Source organism: Onychomys torridus, chromosome 7, assembly GCF_903995425.1.
Source record: "Onychomys torridus chromosome 7, mOncTor1.1, whole genome shotgun sequence".
In the NCBI taxonomy this organism is placed as follows: Eukaryota; Metazoa; Chordata; class Mammalia; order Rodentia; family Cricetidae; genus Onychomys; species Onychomys torridus.
In genome coordinates this window covers 30,882,808-30,899,923 of record NC_050449.1, presented here as the reverse complement: position 1 = coordinate 30,899,923, position 17,116 = coordinate 30,882,808, and the positions used below count along the sequence as shown (strand labels likewise).

The following is a 17,116-nucleotide window of genomic DNA, read 5'->3' as shown; positions in this document are numbered from 1 at the left end:
AGGTCAATGGAGTTCTTAGATAGCCTGGGCTATACAGTGAGCTGCTGTGGGATGTTCTGTATGTTAAATGTGTTGCTCTGATTGGTTAATAAATAAAACACTGATTGGCCAGTAGCCAGGCAGGAAGTAGAGGTGGGACAAGGAGAGAGGAGAATTCTGGGAACAGGAAGGATGAGGCAGAGAGATGCTGCCAGCTGCCGCCATGAGTACCAACATGTAAGATACTGGTAAACCATGAGCCATGTGGCAAGGTATTTATAGAAATGGGTTAATTTAAGATGTAAGAACTACATAGCTAGAAGCCTGCCACGGCCATACAGTTTATAAGTAATATAAGTGTCTGAGTGATTATTTTATACATGGGGTGTGGGACTTCGGGGGCTTGCTTGGCAGGATCTGGAGAGAAAAATTCCAGCTACAAAATGGCGCCCAACAACTCTAGTTTCCACCTTCAACCTGAAAATATTTAGTAAGCAATTCAAAACAGAGCTAAAAATAGCTTGCTAGTTGTCTTTCTCAAGTTGGCAGGTTCCTGACATATGCGTTTGACTAGCAGTATGGCGGGAATGAGGCATCTGCAAGTGGCACATTACGCTGCGTGGTGGATTTAGCCTTTGCTAGTACAAAAAAAAAAAAAAAAAAAGTGGTTTCTGGTCTACATGTTGCTTTGATAAAAGCATAGACCCACTGTTTCTAAGAGTTGATGGCACCCAGAGCTGGTGATAAACGTACCAGTGCCATGTTGGGAAGCTGAGGTGGGCAGAGCCACCAGCCACAGAAGACGTTTCAGTCTTACTGATATGAATTCACAACATGCCCCCATGGTTGGGCAGGCCTGGCGGACCTAGACACTTCTGCCTAGTTATTTCCGGTTCAAAATAGCCATTTCCGGGTCAAAACATCTCTCGTGACCAGGACCTCATGGCTTTGCATGGTTGCATAAAGCACGCAAAGCACACAGCGCAACCGTGTGATCTACGCGCATGTGTGGAGTAGCCACATGAGTCCGTGTACACAAGTGCAGCCCAGCCTTTATAAGCCGGCGCCATATTCCCCTGCTCCACTTTCTCTTGATCATGTGTGTTTCTGCAGGCCTGTGCACGTCTGTCTCTCTCTTTCCTATCTTAATAAAACTCTTGTTAGTGGATTCTGTCGTGTTTCGTGACATTTCCTCACAGGGTAAGACCGCCGCCAAATAACTAACACTTACAAATGCTGCAGTTTAAAGCAAGAGGTTCACAATAAAGCAGACTCAGATGAAATAGTTAACAATGTGTGTAATAATATACGTAGGCTTGGAAGAGAAAAAATATATAGTTATATAAACAAATAGTTTTAAAAAATAAAGTCTTTAGGGCTGGAGAGATGGCTCAGAGGTTAAGAGCACTGGCTGCTTCTTCCAAAGGTCCTGAGTTCAATTCCCAGCAACCACATGGTGGCTCAAAACTATCTGTAATGTGATCTGGTGCCCTCTTCAGTCCTGCAGTCATACATGCTGTATACATAATAAATAAATAAATCTTTTAAAATATCCTTTAAAAGAATAAAATAAAGTCTTTAAAGAGACAGTAAAGGTAATATAAAAAATAAGCCACGTAAAAATGGATATCACACAAAGAATCTGCATTGTGTTGTCTTTGGGATTCTTAACTACAGAAAAACATTTGATTGTAAGAGCTGTTGAGTTAAGCCAATATGTATATTTTAAAGGTACCTTGACTTCAAAATTTGGATGTAAGGATATGTTGCTTTGGAAAGGAGGCTCTGCTTTTGTTTCCACAGCAAGCCAGAGGCTATGGATTTGTTCCAGATTAAGATATATCAGGTTTGACCAGCCAAGACCTGGAAAGGTCTCTGATGACACCATGGCCCAGATGATCCAACATCCAGAACGGTTTCAAGGCAACTGGCTCAGACGATACACCATAATCTTAAATTTTTCTTTGTGTCCCCATAAGATATAGCACCCCCCTCCAGCAGAAAGTAGTAAGAGAAGCTACACCCAAATTCCCAAATATACCAAGCTGGCTTTGGAAATGAAATTGGCTCACTTCTTCTCTAAACCCTGGTGTGCTGCTAAAAGAAAAGGTTAAGAGATTCTCGTGTCCCAAATCAGAAGAGCCCTCTGGTGTGGGACAGAGAAAAACCAATATTTTTACTTAAAACAGCTTAATTATAAATACAATCTCTTGCCAGGTGGTGGTAGCACACACCTTTAATCCCAGCACTCGGGAGGCAGAGCCAGGTGGATCTCTGTGAGTTCGAGGTCAGCCTGGTCTACAAAGCGAGTTCCAGGAAAGGCAAAGCTACACAGAGAAACCCTGTCTCGAACAAAAAAAAAAAAAAAAAAAAAAAAATCTTTTTCTAAAGAAGAAAAGGGGATATGATATAGATATGATAGGAAAAAAGGGTAGAGCTGAACCTACTTTTAAAGAGCAACTTGTTTAAAATGTTTTACATTGCTATGGATTTTAGTTTATTGATACAAGTTTAAACTTAATTTTGTTATACTGTATATACATTTCTACTCTCTTTTGAGGTATTATGTTTATGTAACTCATTTAGATTGTAATGGATAATTAAGAAATACATATTAATAATTAGTCTTCTATGATAGTCAAACTTATAGTTTATTCCAAGGGCAGCCTGAGCAACTTAGTGCGCTCCTGTCCCAAAGGTTAAAAAGCAGATGGCATAGCTCTGGGATAGCACAAACAAGCCCCTAGGTTCAATCCATAGTACTGAAAAATAAATCTCAGCGCATATTTATACAAATGTAGAAATCTAACCAGAGCAGACAGTACTTTGAAGTTAAAATTCCTGATTCTCAAGGACATGATGACTATGGATGTTGACAAGATCTGTTTGCCTCACACTTCTGCTTTTGTTCTCTAGGTGGATAAAAAGGAAGCATTTCTTCATCCTTAACTTGGGGGTGGGGGTGCAGTAGGGAGATAGTTGTGTTCTTAGGCTGAGAAAAAGTCTCTCTCCCTTCCTCTAGCAAGACCGGCAGCCCTGCGCTGGCCCATCCCCTCCAGGGCAGCTACAGTGCACTGAGCAGCCTTGTGAGGGGTCATTCGGCAAGCTCAGTTGCCTGGGGAAAAATGGGATTTCTGTCTGATCCACTGAGCGTGTCACCAAGTCTCCGTCTAGGATTTTCTCCTCCTATGAGAGTCGAGAGGATGCCTCTATCTGACCCTGGCCCTTTGGGAAGGTTGTATACATATACACACGGGTAGACGGACTCTGCCTACGGAAAGCCTTTATTACATGTTGCTTCTCCCTCACGGCTCAGAATGTTTATCAACACAGAACAAAGCAGCTTATGTGAGGAAGAGGCCGTCTCTTCCTGGAAGGAAAACTCGACTGTATTCTTTCCCAAGCACCCCCGCTCCACCCAAACAGCCTTGCTTCACATTAACAGCACAGCAGGACCCCGCAGACAGAGTGCTCTACTCCAAGGGTGTGCCCAGGTGTGGACAGTTGAGGTCAAGAAGACAAAGCCCCATGAGCTGCAGGGAAAACTGAAAACTCTGCCTGCCTACCTCTCGAGTCTCTCCCCATCCTTAAAACAAAACCTGGGAGCCTCAACAGAGCATTTAATTTTGCCTTTTTCAAGAGGATATGATATGCAGAGAATTTTGCCCCATGCAAAGCCATCCTAGAGAAATCTGGAACTGAGAACAAGAGAGGGATGACCCCTTAGGCCGGGGCTCGGGAGGAGGAACTCACTGTTTGTCAACATCTGCAGGTCTTCCACGGAGGGAGGAGAGGATTTCTTCTCGTAAGGGATGACTGTGTTCAGATACTGCCAAGACAAACAGGGCAGGCAGAGACTGAGTCATTTGTCCCTCTTGGGTTGAGGCACAGTGGGCAACTTGCACAGAGACCGTGCTTTTCTTTATAATCTGGGTAAAACTCATCGTCACTAGCACACCGCTACCTCAGAACTTTCTTCCACCACCTCATATATTATCTCTAAAGTAAGGCTTTCCCCATATTCAGTGGTGGGAAACGCCCCTTGCCCCGACGTCTACATTCCTTTTTTTTTTTTTTTTTTTTTTTTTGTTTTTCGATACAGGGTTTCTCTGTGTAGCTTTGCGCCTTTCTTGGAACTCACTCTGTAGACCAGGCTGGCCTCGAACTCACAGAGATCCGCCTGCCTCTGCCTCCTGAGTGCTGGGATTAAAGGCGTGCGCCACCACTACCTGGTGACTTCTACATTCTTAATATGCTAAAATCCTTTTGGTTCCCTGGGGAGCTTTTCTCCTCCTGGATAACAGCCGGGGCAGTGGTACAGTTTTGTTTTTTTTTTTTATTCACAGTGCAATTTTGAGAAGGAATTATTTCTTTTTTGTCAAATGACATTTCCAACCCACCCAAGACCTTGACTGTCAGAATTGCTCCCTCCTAGGACACAGCAAACCCTGAGGTGCCTGTGGTCATCAAAGACCAGAAAGCCAGAGAGATCTTGTCAGGCCCAGGGGAGCCCAAGGTGATAAGTTCAAGGTCAAGAGTCCTGGAATTGTAATTTGGGCCCTGTCACTGGCCTTGAGGCCCTGGAAAAGCTGCCCTATATAACTCTGGGCCTCAGTTCTCCCGTAAACAGGAAGGGCTGGTTTTGATGTGCCTAGTCTTCTAGCTATGATATTGTAACACTTTGGATTCAGTTTCAACCATTCAAACAGCATACGTATTCCACATTTTCAAAGCTGCCAGTGCACACACACACTGCCAAGTCCACTAGATTTTGTACTCTACTGGGTGGGGGGAGGTCCAGGACTTCTCACCTTTGCACCTCCAGGACCTAGCAACGGATCACAGCACACAACAGGCAAAGTGTCGAACTCTGCCTTAATAGCCAGAACTGCAAACTGCATCATAGATGCTGTCCTTTGGATGTAATATGTCTTCCAACGGACCATAGGCAAAGCCTTGATCCCGGGGGCCATGGTACTGGCATGCCTCATGGCCCTTTAAGGGGTAGGGCCCAGGGGTAGATCATGATGCAAGTTCTTAAAGTATTCTCTCTTGAACTCTTATGTGTCCCACCCCATTCTGTCTCTGTTTCTCTCTTCTGTCAAGTTTAATATGAGACTGCTTGTTTATACACAGTTAATATTCTGATGGGCCGCCTTGTGTCCTGACTAAGAAGCCACTTCTTAAGTAAAAACTCCACCCCCTTCTCTCTCTCTCTGTCCCTCTGTTTCTCTCTCTGTTTCTTTCTCTCTGTCTCTCTCTCTGTGTCTCTCCTCACTCCCATGAGGTTTGCACCCCTCAACCTCTCTCTCTCTCTTTCCCTCTTCTCTCCCTCTTTCCTGTCTTCTATCCGCGTGGATGTAGCATCTGGGTTGTGAATGTCCACCCACTGCACCACCACCATGCCTGTATGGAGTGGGTTTGCCTGCCAGCCCACCACTGCATCTGCCCTGCATGCCAGCATGGTTCCCTGCATGAGTGTGATACTCTGACCCGGCCAACTGGGGGTTTCCCATGTGTACACAATTCATAACACACACACCCCACAATGATGCCACCTTAGCAAATGCCAAACCAATGAATCCACTCAAGAAAAATAAATAAGCAAAACTTTGCTCTTTCTACAGTTAATTGCCTCAGGTATTTCGTTGCAGTACTTCAAAGCTGGCTACAAGTTATTGACAAACTGGAGGCAAGAAAGAGATGTCACAGGGTATCTTACTGTAGGGCCCTGGAACTCCCAAGTTGGGTAACTGCCACCCTGCTTGCCTGACGTTGACCTTGATGTCCTCCCTATGCTGATTCCCTGCCGGTCTCCACCCTCCTGAATGCTTAAGGGAAGTTCCTTGTTTGTGTATCCTGCCTTTGGTGTAAACAGCTTAGATGCAAGAATGTAGAACATTCAGTAGCGAACTTCTGTCCTCGGGTTCCTCCATTGTGCTGTAAGCCTGTATTTAAGGTTCCCTCCCTTCTTCAATAAAGGGCATTTGGCATCCTCTGGCACGAATGACCCGCTGACTTTTGTCTCTGTTTTTCGATCCACAGCCCCTCGCTCGGACATGATGAATGGGTGGTGGTAGCACGGGCGCTACCGCAACATCTTACAATCAGAGCTGGAGGTTGAAGAGGCACTGTCTCAGCTAATTGTCCAATATGATAGAACTGATTAGGCTCTACGATGGAATCTGTCATGAAACATCGCCAATACACTTTATTCTTTTAGTTGTGAGCCTAGCCTTCAACAGCTGAGCCATCTCTACAGCCTGTGTTTTATTCTTTTGTTTTGTTTTGTTTTTCGAGACAGGGTTTCTCTGTGTAGCTTCTGTGCCTGTCCTGGAACTCACTCTGTAGCCCAGGCTGGCCTCGAACTCACAGAGATCCTCCTGCCTCTGCCTCCCGAGTGCTGGGATTACAGGCGTGCACCACCACCGCCTGGCCTGTGTTTTTATTCTTAAAGCAAACTAATTCATAGATCTACATTTGGTGTTGAGTTTTAACTTTTATTCATGCCCCAGAATAAAAGATCTAAAAACAAAACAAAAATGATCTTTGAAAGACATTTTCTGTGTCTTCCTTAAGACTGGAAGAAAATGTTAGGGTACCTCACGCTTGCCCAAATTCTGGAATAACTCTGTTGTGTCTCCACCCCCCTCATTTCTGGTAAAGAAGCTGAGCTGTTAGCTGTCTAGAAGAATATAAGAGCAAACGGGCTGCACATACCTGTCTGTCGGCTCCTGAGGAGCCAAAGGTCTGGCGGATGCCACTCTGCAGGATGTTGGAGATGCCTTCCATGCTGAAGCGCTAAGGAAGAAACACACTCAAGATAGGCAAAGGCTTCCTGCCCCAGTGTCACCACCACAGGGACTTCTGTGTCCTTGCTCAAATGCAGTCAGCTATCACACCGCCTTAGAGCAATGGCCACAGTGACTAAAGATTGAATGTAAGTCATTGGCTTGGGGGGGGGGCAAAACAGCTTGACCGCACAGCTTCCATGACAGGCTTAGGGGCCCAGACACAGCCTCTGTGACAGGCTTACTGGCAGGCAAGACTCAGATCCAAGAAAAGCCATAAGCTGATGCCACCCAGGGAGGGCCAGCATCTAAGGGGAAATACCTGACATCCCAAACATTCCCAGCACACATCTACACCCCTAGACAAATGTTATCCAATCAAGGTCCCGAACCCTGGAAATCCCCTTACCCCAACCTCTAATATGATAAAAAAACAAACAAACAAACAAAAAAACCACCCTGCCTGGGCTCGGGGCTCTCTGCTCTCACTGCTGTGTGGGACAGACAGACAGACCAAGCTCCAACCTTGAAATAAAGGCTCTTTTCTTTGCTTTTACAAGTGAGATTCGATCTCTGTGGTGATCTTTTGGGGGTCTCTGAGATCTGGGCACAACAGCTTGCACAGATAGGCCAGAAGTTAAGCAAGAATAGTTAACAGTCTCAAAAATTCATCTTGGTAAGTCCCTAAAGGTTAGAGGACTCCTCTTTCACCCTCTAGACTTCCTCATTTTATCCTGTATCATGTAAACAAAAACGAGACAGAACAGTGCCATTCTGGAAAACTATGATGCAAAGATCTTTTTTTTCCCTTTCCTTTTTTTTTTTTCCTTTTTGAGCTGAGGATCGAACCCAGAGCCTTGTGCTTGCTAGGCAAATGCTCTACCACTGAGCTTAACCCTCAACCCGATGCAAAGATCTTAGAGAGGAACAGAGAATGCAGCAATCGGGAAGGGTAGACTTCCGGAAATGGCCCAATCCAGGAAAATTTCAGGAATCATATGACCCAGGTTTAATTCAATGGGTATGTGATAGAGCTAGGCAAAGACTTGCTGAAAAGCAACTTAGATAATTCTATGGACTTCATCCTGTCTCTAACCAATGAACCATCTGGTTGTTTTCTGGTGTGGACTGCATGGTGACCATTGCTGCTGCTTGACAAAGTCCCAGCATTCCGACTTTGCAGCTCACAAATCTCTAGCACCCTTTCACTTTGACTTTTTATGATTCTCACTATGTGTTACGGGACTTCCCTTACACCTCTCCTTTTGGGAAGTTTCGTGTGGGCTTTGAAGGATGAAAATGTATAAAATAGCAGCCTCTATAAACAAAGTAATTCTTTAGAAAAAATTCCCTCCACCGTGGAATCATGTAGTGTGATAACTCCGCCTACTCACATACAAGTTAACATCAAGCTGCTAGAAAATTTAGATGGATAACATATGCTTGATAAATAAGGTATAGTTGATAATCAAGATTTATAAATTCCTAAGGCCTACTCAGGTTCGCAGTAATATTTGTCTAGCCTTGTCTTTGCTCACTTTAAGCTTTAGCTATTTGGATAAACTAAGTTATAAAAGAAACTGAGCCAAGCCAAGCAGTGGTGGCACACACCTTAAATCCCAGCACTCAGAAGGCAGAGCCAGGTGGATCTCTGTGAGTTGTGAGGCCAGCCTGGTCTACAGAGTGAGATCCAGGACAAGCACCAAAACTACACAGAGAAACCCAGTCTTGGGGAAAAAAGAAAAAAAAAAAAGAAAGAAAGAAAGAAAGAAAGAAAGAAAGAAAGAAAGAAAGAAAGAAAGAAAGAAAAAGAAAAAGAGAAAGAAAGAAACTGAGACATTCCTACTTCTGGCAGAAGGAACTTGTGGCCCTTCCATTAACATATGACTGATGTCTACTAACTTGTCAAGATCAATTCTAGCTTCCTCAGACCCTGATCACAAGCCACATGACAGCTCACATTGCTCCCTTTCTCCCATTTAATCCTGTGCACAACTATAGAACATAAAAGGCGTATTCTTTTTTCAATAAGCACACTGATAGCCATCCTGATTCACCCTCAGATCCTGTCTGTCCATCCCTGCCCCCAACCCATGCTGACTCTACACATCATCTTTGGGATCTGAACCCCATGGAAGCAGGTCTCCGGCAATTTTCAGCCATTTAGACAGCCCAGCAATACCCTACATGTGCCCCAAAGGGCAATAATCCATGCCAATGGCAGAGATCCTGGCCTCCATCTTTTCAAGGACCAGCCTGGAGAACAGGTCACATCCACTTACTTTTTAATGTTTATTCAGTATGTCCTCCACTTAGACCAGAGGCCTTTGGGGAAGCTGGCAGACAGGTGGTATCTCTTCCCTTCCTGACCCACACTTCCTGTCACAGGGCTCTGCACACAGTTGGAACTCAGTCACTGTTTAGGGGTCCACTGCAGGATAGGTATCAGGACATGTGATATTAGGGCTCAAGGCTGGCTGTGCCTAGTCTTCTGGTTGCTCACTTACCTTGAGAGGCATCTGGCTTCCCTTCTCTATTCGGCTGCTCTGCAGGCTCAGCCCCTTCTCTTTCCGCCTCTTTTTCATCAGTTCCCGCTGCTCCTTCTGCTTGTTCTGAACTTCAATGAGCACCGTGATGAAGGAGTTCTTCACTTCCTTCTCAAACTCCAGCTCGTCTCTTCGGGCCAGCTGGTGGACCAGCTCTTCTGAGAAGTCACGGATGGCACCCTCCACCTGGTCCAGCAGCTCTGCCAGCTCAGACCCAGACATGTGTCTCAGCCCTAGAGAGGAAGACGGCTTTGGTAGGTGATACCTGCAGATGGGCATGAACCTGCTAGAGATGGGACCATTCTTAGAGGAGGTCCCTCCAACTTAGAGTTTCTCTGAAAGACCATCACTATTTAAGGGAAAGGCCAGGAAGAAATGGACATTATATCCTGTATAAAAGAGAAAAACCCAACTCAAAAAGCAGAGGAGAAAGAAATAAGTGTCCTCAAGGAAGCATGAGAACTCTGTCCAGTGAAGGACACGCCTGGCCAGCGTTGACACCTTATTCTGTCTTTCTATCTGTCCTCTGTGTTTGTCATATTCACATAGAATAGGTTGACAGAGGAAATACTTCGGCTTTGGTATCTGTGATAAGCACTGATAAGAGGTAGTGTTGGGTCGGGGATTTAGCTCAGTGGTAGAGTGCTTGCCTAGCAAGCACAAGGCCCTGGGTTCAATCCTCAGCTCAAAAGAAAAGAGGTAGTGTTTTCTCTCAAGAAGTCCTGAAGACATCTGACATTGAAATGATGAACATGACCAGAGGGTGTATGGTCCTACGCCTCAGTCTACACTGTAAACTGTGGGAGACCCAGGGAAGACTGGGGGAGGAGAGTGAAAAATGAAGCTTTACCAATCAGCAGGCTACTTCCAGAGACAAAGAAAAGGAACTGGAGATTACAGACACGGATACCTTTAACACCTTGGCTCTTAAGGCTGTGTGATGTATAATATCTTTAGATCACTGTCATGACAACTTCAAAAAGGGTAGGAGAGCCAGGCATGGTGGCACATCTCTTTAATCCCAGCACTTGAGTGGAAGAGGCAGGTCGATCTCTGTGAGATCAAAGATAGCCTGGCTCACATAGAGAGTTCCAGGACAGCAGCCAGATCTACATAGCAAGTCACTGCCTAATAAATAATAAACAAACAAACAAACAAACAAACAAATAAATAAATAAATAAATAAATAAATAAAGCAGTAGAGAAGTTTTGTTTTGTTTTTAATAAAAACACCATACACAAATATGGGTGTTTTACCTGCATGTATGTCTGTGCACCTTGTATGTAACTGATACCCACAGAGGCCAGAAGAGGGCATCAGATCCCCTAGAACTGGAGTTACCGGTGGTTGTGAGCCAGTCATGTGGGTGGTGGGGAATTGAATTTGGGTCCTTTGCAAGAACAGTCAGTGCTCTTAACTGCCAAGCCATCTCTCCAGTCCTTGCAGTTTTGGTTTTTTGAGACAAGGACTCAATATGTAGCTAAGGATGGCCTCTAGCCCTCACTCCTCCTGCCTCAGCCTCTTGAATGCTGGTATTGCAGGTATGTGCTACCACGTGCAGTGAGCAGAAAGGATTTTAAATCTTCCCGACTAAGGGCTGAGGACAGAGTTGGTGGCAGAACATTTGCTTAGCATGGGAGAAGTGTAGTAGAATATTATAAGATTATAAGGAGTGTTACTTTTGTTTGCATTGCATTTGTTGAACTCTGGGAAGCTGTGTTACTGTGCCTGTCTAAAACACCTGATGGTCTAATGAAGAACTGGCCAATAGTGAGGCAGGAGAAAGGAAAGATGGGGCTGGCAGGCGGAGAGGATAAATAGAAGGAGAAATCTGGGAGGAGAGATCTAAGCTTGAGGAGCCAGAGAAGGAGGAGGACTCCAGGGGCCAGCCACCCAGCTCAACAGCAAGCCACGGAGTAAGAGTAAGATTTACAGAAGTACAAGAACGGGAAAAGCCCAGAGGCTAAAGGCATATGAGATAACTTATAGTTAAGGAAAGCTGGGTAGAAACTAAGCCAAGCTAAGGCCAGGTATTCATAATTAAGAATAAACCTCTGTGTGTGAATTTATTTGGGAGCTGGGTGGTGGGCCCCCCAAAAGAGCAAAACCCCCCAACAACCAAGAAGCTCTGGGTTAATCCCTAGCAACACACACACAAAGAGAGAGAGAGAGAGAGAGAGAGAGAGAGAGAGAGACAGAGAGAGAGAGAGAGAGAGAGAGAAAGCCCGACCAGAAAGAAATGATTATGCATTAGATGACCGAGAGGCCAGTTACCTGGATATATGTATTACACATTGTACACAATGTATTGAAAAGTTTCAAATGACACTGGATCCCATAAGCACATAAATTTGCATATTAGTAAACTAGATATACTAGATTAGGGAACACCTGTTGTGTCCTCAGTGCCCGCCTTCCCTTCTCATTTGAGCTCAGCCTGGGTGTCGTCTGCTGAGCCTGGGTGTCTGCTCGCTCAGTCGGCTCTCCCTGCTCTGTTCTGCTCTTCAAGCTCCCCTCCTCCTCTTCCTCCTCCTGCTTTTTGCCATTTCACTCTGCTTTGCTGAGCGCTTCTCTGTTTGGGCCCTTTGTGTGGCTGAGAATGGCCTGACTGGGCGGGTGGTGAATGCGGCAAGGCTTCCAAACCCACTCGCCATCCTATGGCCCCCGCCCTGCCTGCCTCATCTCCCCAGGGCCAGGCAGTTTGGCTTTCAGGATGTGGTGCCTGATTTTTGTCTCAATTTCTGCCACCTCCACCTGAAATTTAGACCTAGGTTCCCGCAAGAACCTGCAAGAGAAGGACATGCCTTCTCTTTCGCCCCCGCCCCCCATTCACAGTAACCTCACTGCAAGAGCAGGCCTCCTCCTGCAGTGCAGCGTACTCACAGTTATCCCTAAGAGCACTGCTGATTTTGTACTACGTTTTCATTTCACGCTTCATCCAGCCCGCTCTTTGTGGAGTCATTACTATCAATCTGTGTTAGAGAAGTAATGTGAGACAGGCACTGAAAGACTGGACTCCCTTAAGTTAATCTCGCTGGTTTCAAGCGCCATCTACACTGTCCCTTATAATGTACAGCAGGTGTGAGGAAAGGTGTAAAAACTGGAACGTCATCTCCCCAGCGAAGAAAGGAAGAGTGCTGACTGTGTAGCTCAGTGAGAGTGCATGTTTGAGGCCCTGGGTTCAATTCCCAGCCCTAAACAACACACACTCACACACACACACACACACACACACACACACACACACACACACACGTGCACGCCCCCCCCCCCCCAAATGTGGTTAACTAAGCCTCCTCCCATCCCCACACAGTTCAGGAAGGCTTCCTTCAGGGGTTGAGAGCCATTGCTTTGAAATGTTATCATAAGGAAGATAAGACCTAATCTCCCACTGTTCTGGAAGCCCAGGGCCTAACTCAGCCACCTGACTCCAAATTGCAACACCTGCTTAAGGTAATGGGTTCCATTCACTTAGCTAACAACAAGAGTACAACCTCCTTCAGTTTTTGCTGTCCTGTGGAGGACTGCTTGTGACATGCCACCTGTCCTCATTTAATGCTTACTCAGTAATAATCCCCCCTCCCCCACACTGTACTTTTGTGGAAAGGATTTTCTGAGTGGCGAGGAACTTTTGTTTCTCATTCCAACTGTGGAGTTGGACAAGTCACCTAACCTCCAAATGATAGCTCAGTCTTGAGAGGCATGGTGTAAAGTTGGTTTGAGGAGAAGATTAAGACTGCTAGCTCTTATTCTTTCTCCCTCTCTCTCTGTCTCTCTGTCTCTCTGTCTCTCTGTCTCTGTCTCTGTCTCTCTCTCTCACACACACACACACACACACACACACACACACACACACACACAGAATACTGGAGCTTGAACCTAGGATACTAGGGTATCATGAATAAAGGGAATAAAGGCAAATGCTCTGCCACTGAGCTACAACCTGTGTCCTACCCCCCATCACCCACCCCCACCCATTGGTTTTCTGGTAGAACATTGACTGCATCTGGGCAAGTTCAGAGTCCTACTCTTCTACTTCAGTCTTGTTTGCTTAGCTTTAGCACTTCAATTTTATTCTACTTTTTTTATTTTTCCTGGAAAAATGTTGACTTTTCTCCTGATACTAAATCAGGAAGGTGGTGCAGACTCTGCTCTAGGGCAAAGATCAAGTTCTGACAGCCATATGTAAACAATACCTGGGCAGGGTATAGTGGCACAGTCTTTTAATCTGAAGCAGGAAGAACTGTGTGGAGTCAAGACCAGTCTGGTCTATATAGTGAGACCCAGGCCAGTCAAGGCCTTCTAAAACAAACAAAAATCCACAGAAAGCAGTAGCTGGCACCAAGGAGGTGTCTGGTCCTTATAAACCCAGCCCAGGGGCCCTCACCTTCATAGGACCAGTTGTTGTTGAAGGTCTGTGTCAAGGCCTGCATCTCTTGCAGCAGGACTGAGTCTGCTTGGGATGAGATTTCTCCTCCATCCTCCTCTTCCAGTACCTCCTCTTCCTCCTCGGGATCTGGGGAGTTCTGCATCATTTCTTCGATCTCCTCAATCACCTAAAGATAAAGCATACACTCTGCTCCCTCCTGGGGGTGTTCCAGTTCATTTGAGTACTCTGCAGCATTCCTAATTTGTTCTCTGGCTTCATAAATATTGGATAATAATAAAAATAGACCCGATCAAAGGCTTGCATACATTCTGGCTTTAATGTAAAGCACTTTCATGTAAACTTCTTCCAAGTGCTCCATTTAGATGAATGCATTATTGGAAATTAGCTGCTCTTTCAGGAAATGAAGTAGGGCTGCCTGGAAGTAAACATTTACTTCACTTTGCTAGGCATTTTGTTTCTAAGTGGGAAAATATTTTATCTGCCCGACTATAACACAAAACCCAGTCCATTAATTGTCCCACTTCTTGTAACAGGGAGTGGAGTGGGGTGGAGTGAGGAGGGGGAGGAATCCACACATTCCCAGAACAATCCCAAATCGGGAAGAATACAGCTGTTTCTCTGTAAACTGTCCTGTAAACTGTCCAGTAAACTGTGAGGCTAAAGACCATAAAATGATAGCAGGATGGCCAGTGTCTGGAGAGCAAAACAATAGGGAAGAACCCCAGCTCTGAACTTGACTGTTGATGGGGCTCAGCTCCTACAAGTTGAGGGTCAAGACAGGTGCTATGGAAAAAGATGATGAACTACTGTGGACATGAGCTGTTGGCACATAAAGAAAGCAAGTAGGCCAAACCCTCATGAGGAAGTGGGTCTGGGAGAGTTTGGGGGCAACAGCACATTCAGACATGTCTGTCTTTTCACAGTGTTGTGAGGGACTCAACCTCTGATGCCTTTAGATGGTGATCTTGGAGGTAGGTCACTCCCTGCTGGGCTGGACTGGAAGTAATGGGACTTAGGGTTTCTTCTTTGGAAATAATCCCTGTTTTCATACACAAACTTTCTCAACTTGAACTGCAAATTTAGGATATGCCTACCTAGTCTTTTTGAACTGCAAATTTAGGATATGCCTACCTAGTCTTTGAAGGGAATTTTATAAAATGTGACCAAGTAACACAGTCCCCGCTTGAGGGTTTTCTGGCTGAGAGTAATTTTCATGTGACTGTGATGCTTAATACTGATAGTCAACCTGACAGCCTCTAAGTCATCTGGAAGACAAACCTGTGAGCATGTCTGGGAGGTAGCTCTAAAGAGGTTAACTGAGGTGGTAAGACCCACATTAACTATAGGCAGCACGATTCTATGAGCAGGGAGTCCTGGAAAGAGCAGAACTGAGAAAATGAAACCAGGTGTGGTGGGGCACACCTTTAATCCCTACTCTTGGGAGGCAGAGGCAGACGAATCTCTGAATTCAAGGCTAATTTGTTCTAAAAGATGAGTTCCGGGTCAGCCAGGGCTGTAGAGTTAGACCTGGTCATGAAAATAAAATAAAATAGAGACGAGAACCCAAGCTGGGCACTAGCACTTAACTTTCCACTTCTCCAACATGCAGCTGCTCAGTTCCTAACACTGCGACTTCACTGCCACTGCCACCTTCAGACTAGGAGCAGAATGAACCCTTCCCCGCTTCAGCTGGCTTTTGTTCAGTATTTGGTCAAATTAATGAAAAAAAAAGTGATTAATACAGAGCCTATCATTGCGGTATGATCCCTCTCTTCAAGTCACAATAAAAACTGCAAGCCCTGGGACTGCAGAGGTGGCTTCACAGTTAAGAGCACTTGCTGCTCTTCCAGAGGACTCGGGCCCAGTTCCCAGCACCCACCTGGTAGCTCTTGTAACTTGTAACCACACTGCCAGGGAATCTGACACCCTCTTCTACCCTCTCTAGGCACCAGATACCAACATGCATGAGACACAAAGTAAAAATAAATGGATTTTTAAAAAGACTTTTAGCCCTTGCTGGGTATGTTGAGTTTGAGGCCAGCCTGGTCTACATAACAAGTTCCAGGCCAGCCAAAAACAAAGCAAAACCAAACAAAGTAACTCTTAGATATGTTCTTTTATTTTGGGTTTATTTATTTTGTTGGGTTTTTTTTGAGACAGGGTCTCATTCAACAAGGCTGGTCAAGAACTCCTTACCCTCCTACACCTCACAAGCACTGCTTTTATGTGCTCTTGACATGATTTCCTTCTATCCTCTATTCTTTTTTTTTTTTTTTTTTTTTTTTTTTTTTTTTTTTTTTTTTTTTTTTTTTGTGGAGCTGAGGATCGAACCCAGGGCCTTGCGCTTGCTAGGCAAGCACTCTACCACTGAGCTAAATCTCCAACCCCTATTCTTTTCTTTTGTAAGATTTATGTATGTATGTATGTATTTATGTGCAAGAGTGCCCTGTCTTCATGCCCACTAGCAGTGGGCATCAGATCCCATTACAGATGGTTCTGAGCCACCACATATGGTTGCTGGGAATTGAACTCAGGGCCTCTGGAAGAGCAGCCAGTGCTCTTAACCACTGAGCCCTCCATCTCTCCAGCCCCAGTTCTCTGTTCTTTACCTATATTAAATCCTACTTTTTGAAAATAAAGAGATTAAAAGGAAAAACTGAATCCTACTTTTAGCCGTAGGCATGAAGATGTACCTCTACTAAGATGTTCTTTCGGGCTCTTCTGTTTCCAGTGGGGCGCATTCCGAACATCTCATGAAAGCTTTTATGGTGTCTAGCTCAAATAAGCACTTACAGATATTTGTTGACTGAGAAGGTGAATAAGAAGACTCAACACTTCTGAGGTGAGAAATCACTGAAACTACAACATAGCAAACTCCATCTCCAAAGTGAAACATGGCTTTTTTTTTTTTTTTTTTCTATAAAGACAGAAGTGTCTCTACAACTCCTTTTGGAAGGCTAAAAATTTTCAGGGTTCTATAAAATGTGATAAAGCATCCACCACACAGAAACCTCATCTGTTACTGCTTAAAAAAAAAAAAAGAAAAAGAAAAAAACCTCGAAAACACTAAAAGGAGCATTTAAGACAAACACACACCCCACCCCTCAAGCTCCAAGTATAAGAAATCTACAGAGCCGGGTAGCGGTGGCACATGCCTTTAATCCCAGCACTCGAAGGCAGAGGCAGGTGGGTTCAAGGCCAGCCTGGTCTACAGAGTGACAGGCTCCAAAGCTACACAGAGAAACCCTGACTCAAAAAACCAAAAAAAAACAAAAACAAAAAACCACATTAAAAAAGAAAGAAATCTACAGAGGCTTCACAGGAAGTTAAGCCAGGACACTCATCACCAACTGCTATAACCAACCCAGGTATTAGGAACTGTGTCCATGTCTACTGTAAGCAGATAAAC

General features: G+C 44.9%; 1 protein-coding gene across 1 annotated transcript in view; it reads right to left on the bottom strand.

Moving 5' to 3' along the window:
* Fez1 (fasciculation and elongation protein zeta 1) overlaps positions 1-17,116 on the bottom strand; it is a 59,642-nt gene that overhangs the window by 7,192 nt on the left and 35,334 nt on the right. Inside the window, exons 5-8 of the mRNA XM_036192363.1 lie at positions 13,705-13,873; positions 9,278-9,549; positions 6,700-6,780; positions 3,733-3,808 (exon numbers count right to left, since the gene is read on the bottom strand). Of these exons, the coding sequence (XP_036048256.1) occupies positions 3,733-3,808; positions 6,700-6,780; positions 9,278-9,549; positions 13,705-13,873 (598 nt within the window). The remainder of the gene's footprint in view (positions 1-3,732; positions 3,809-6,699; positions 6,781-9,277; positions 9,550-13,704; positions 13,874-17,116) is intronic.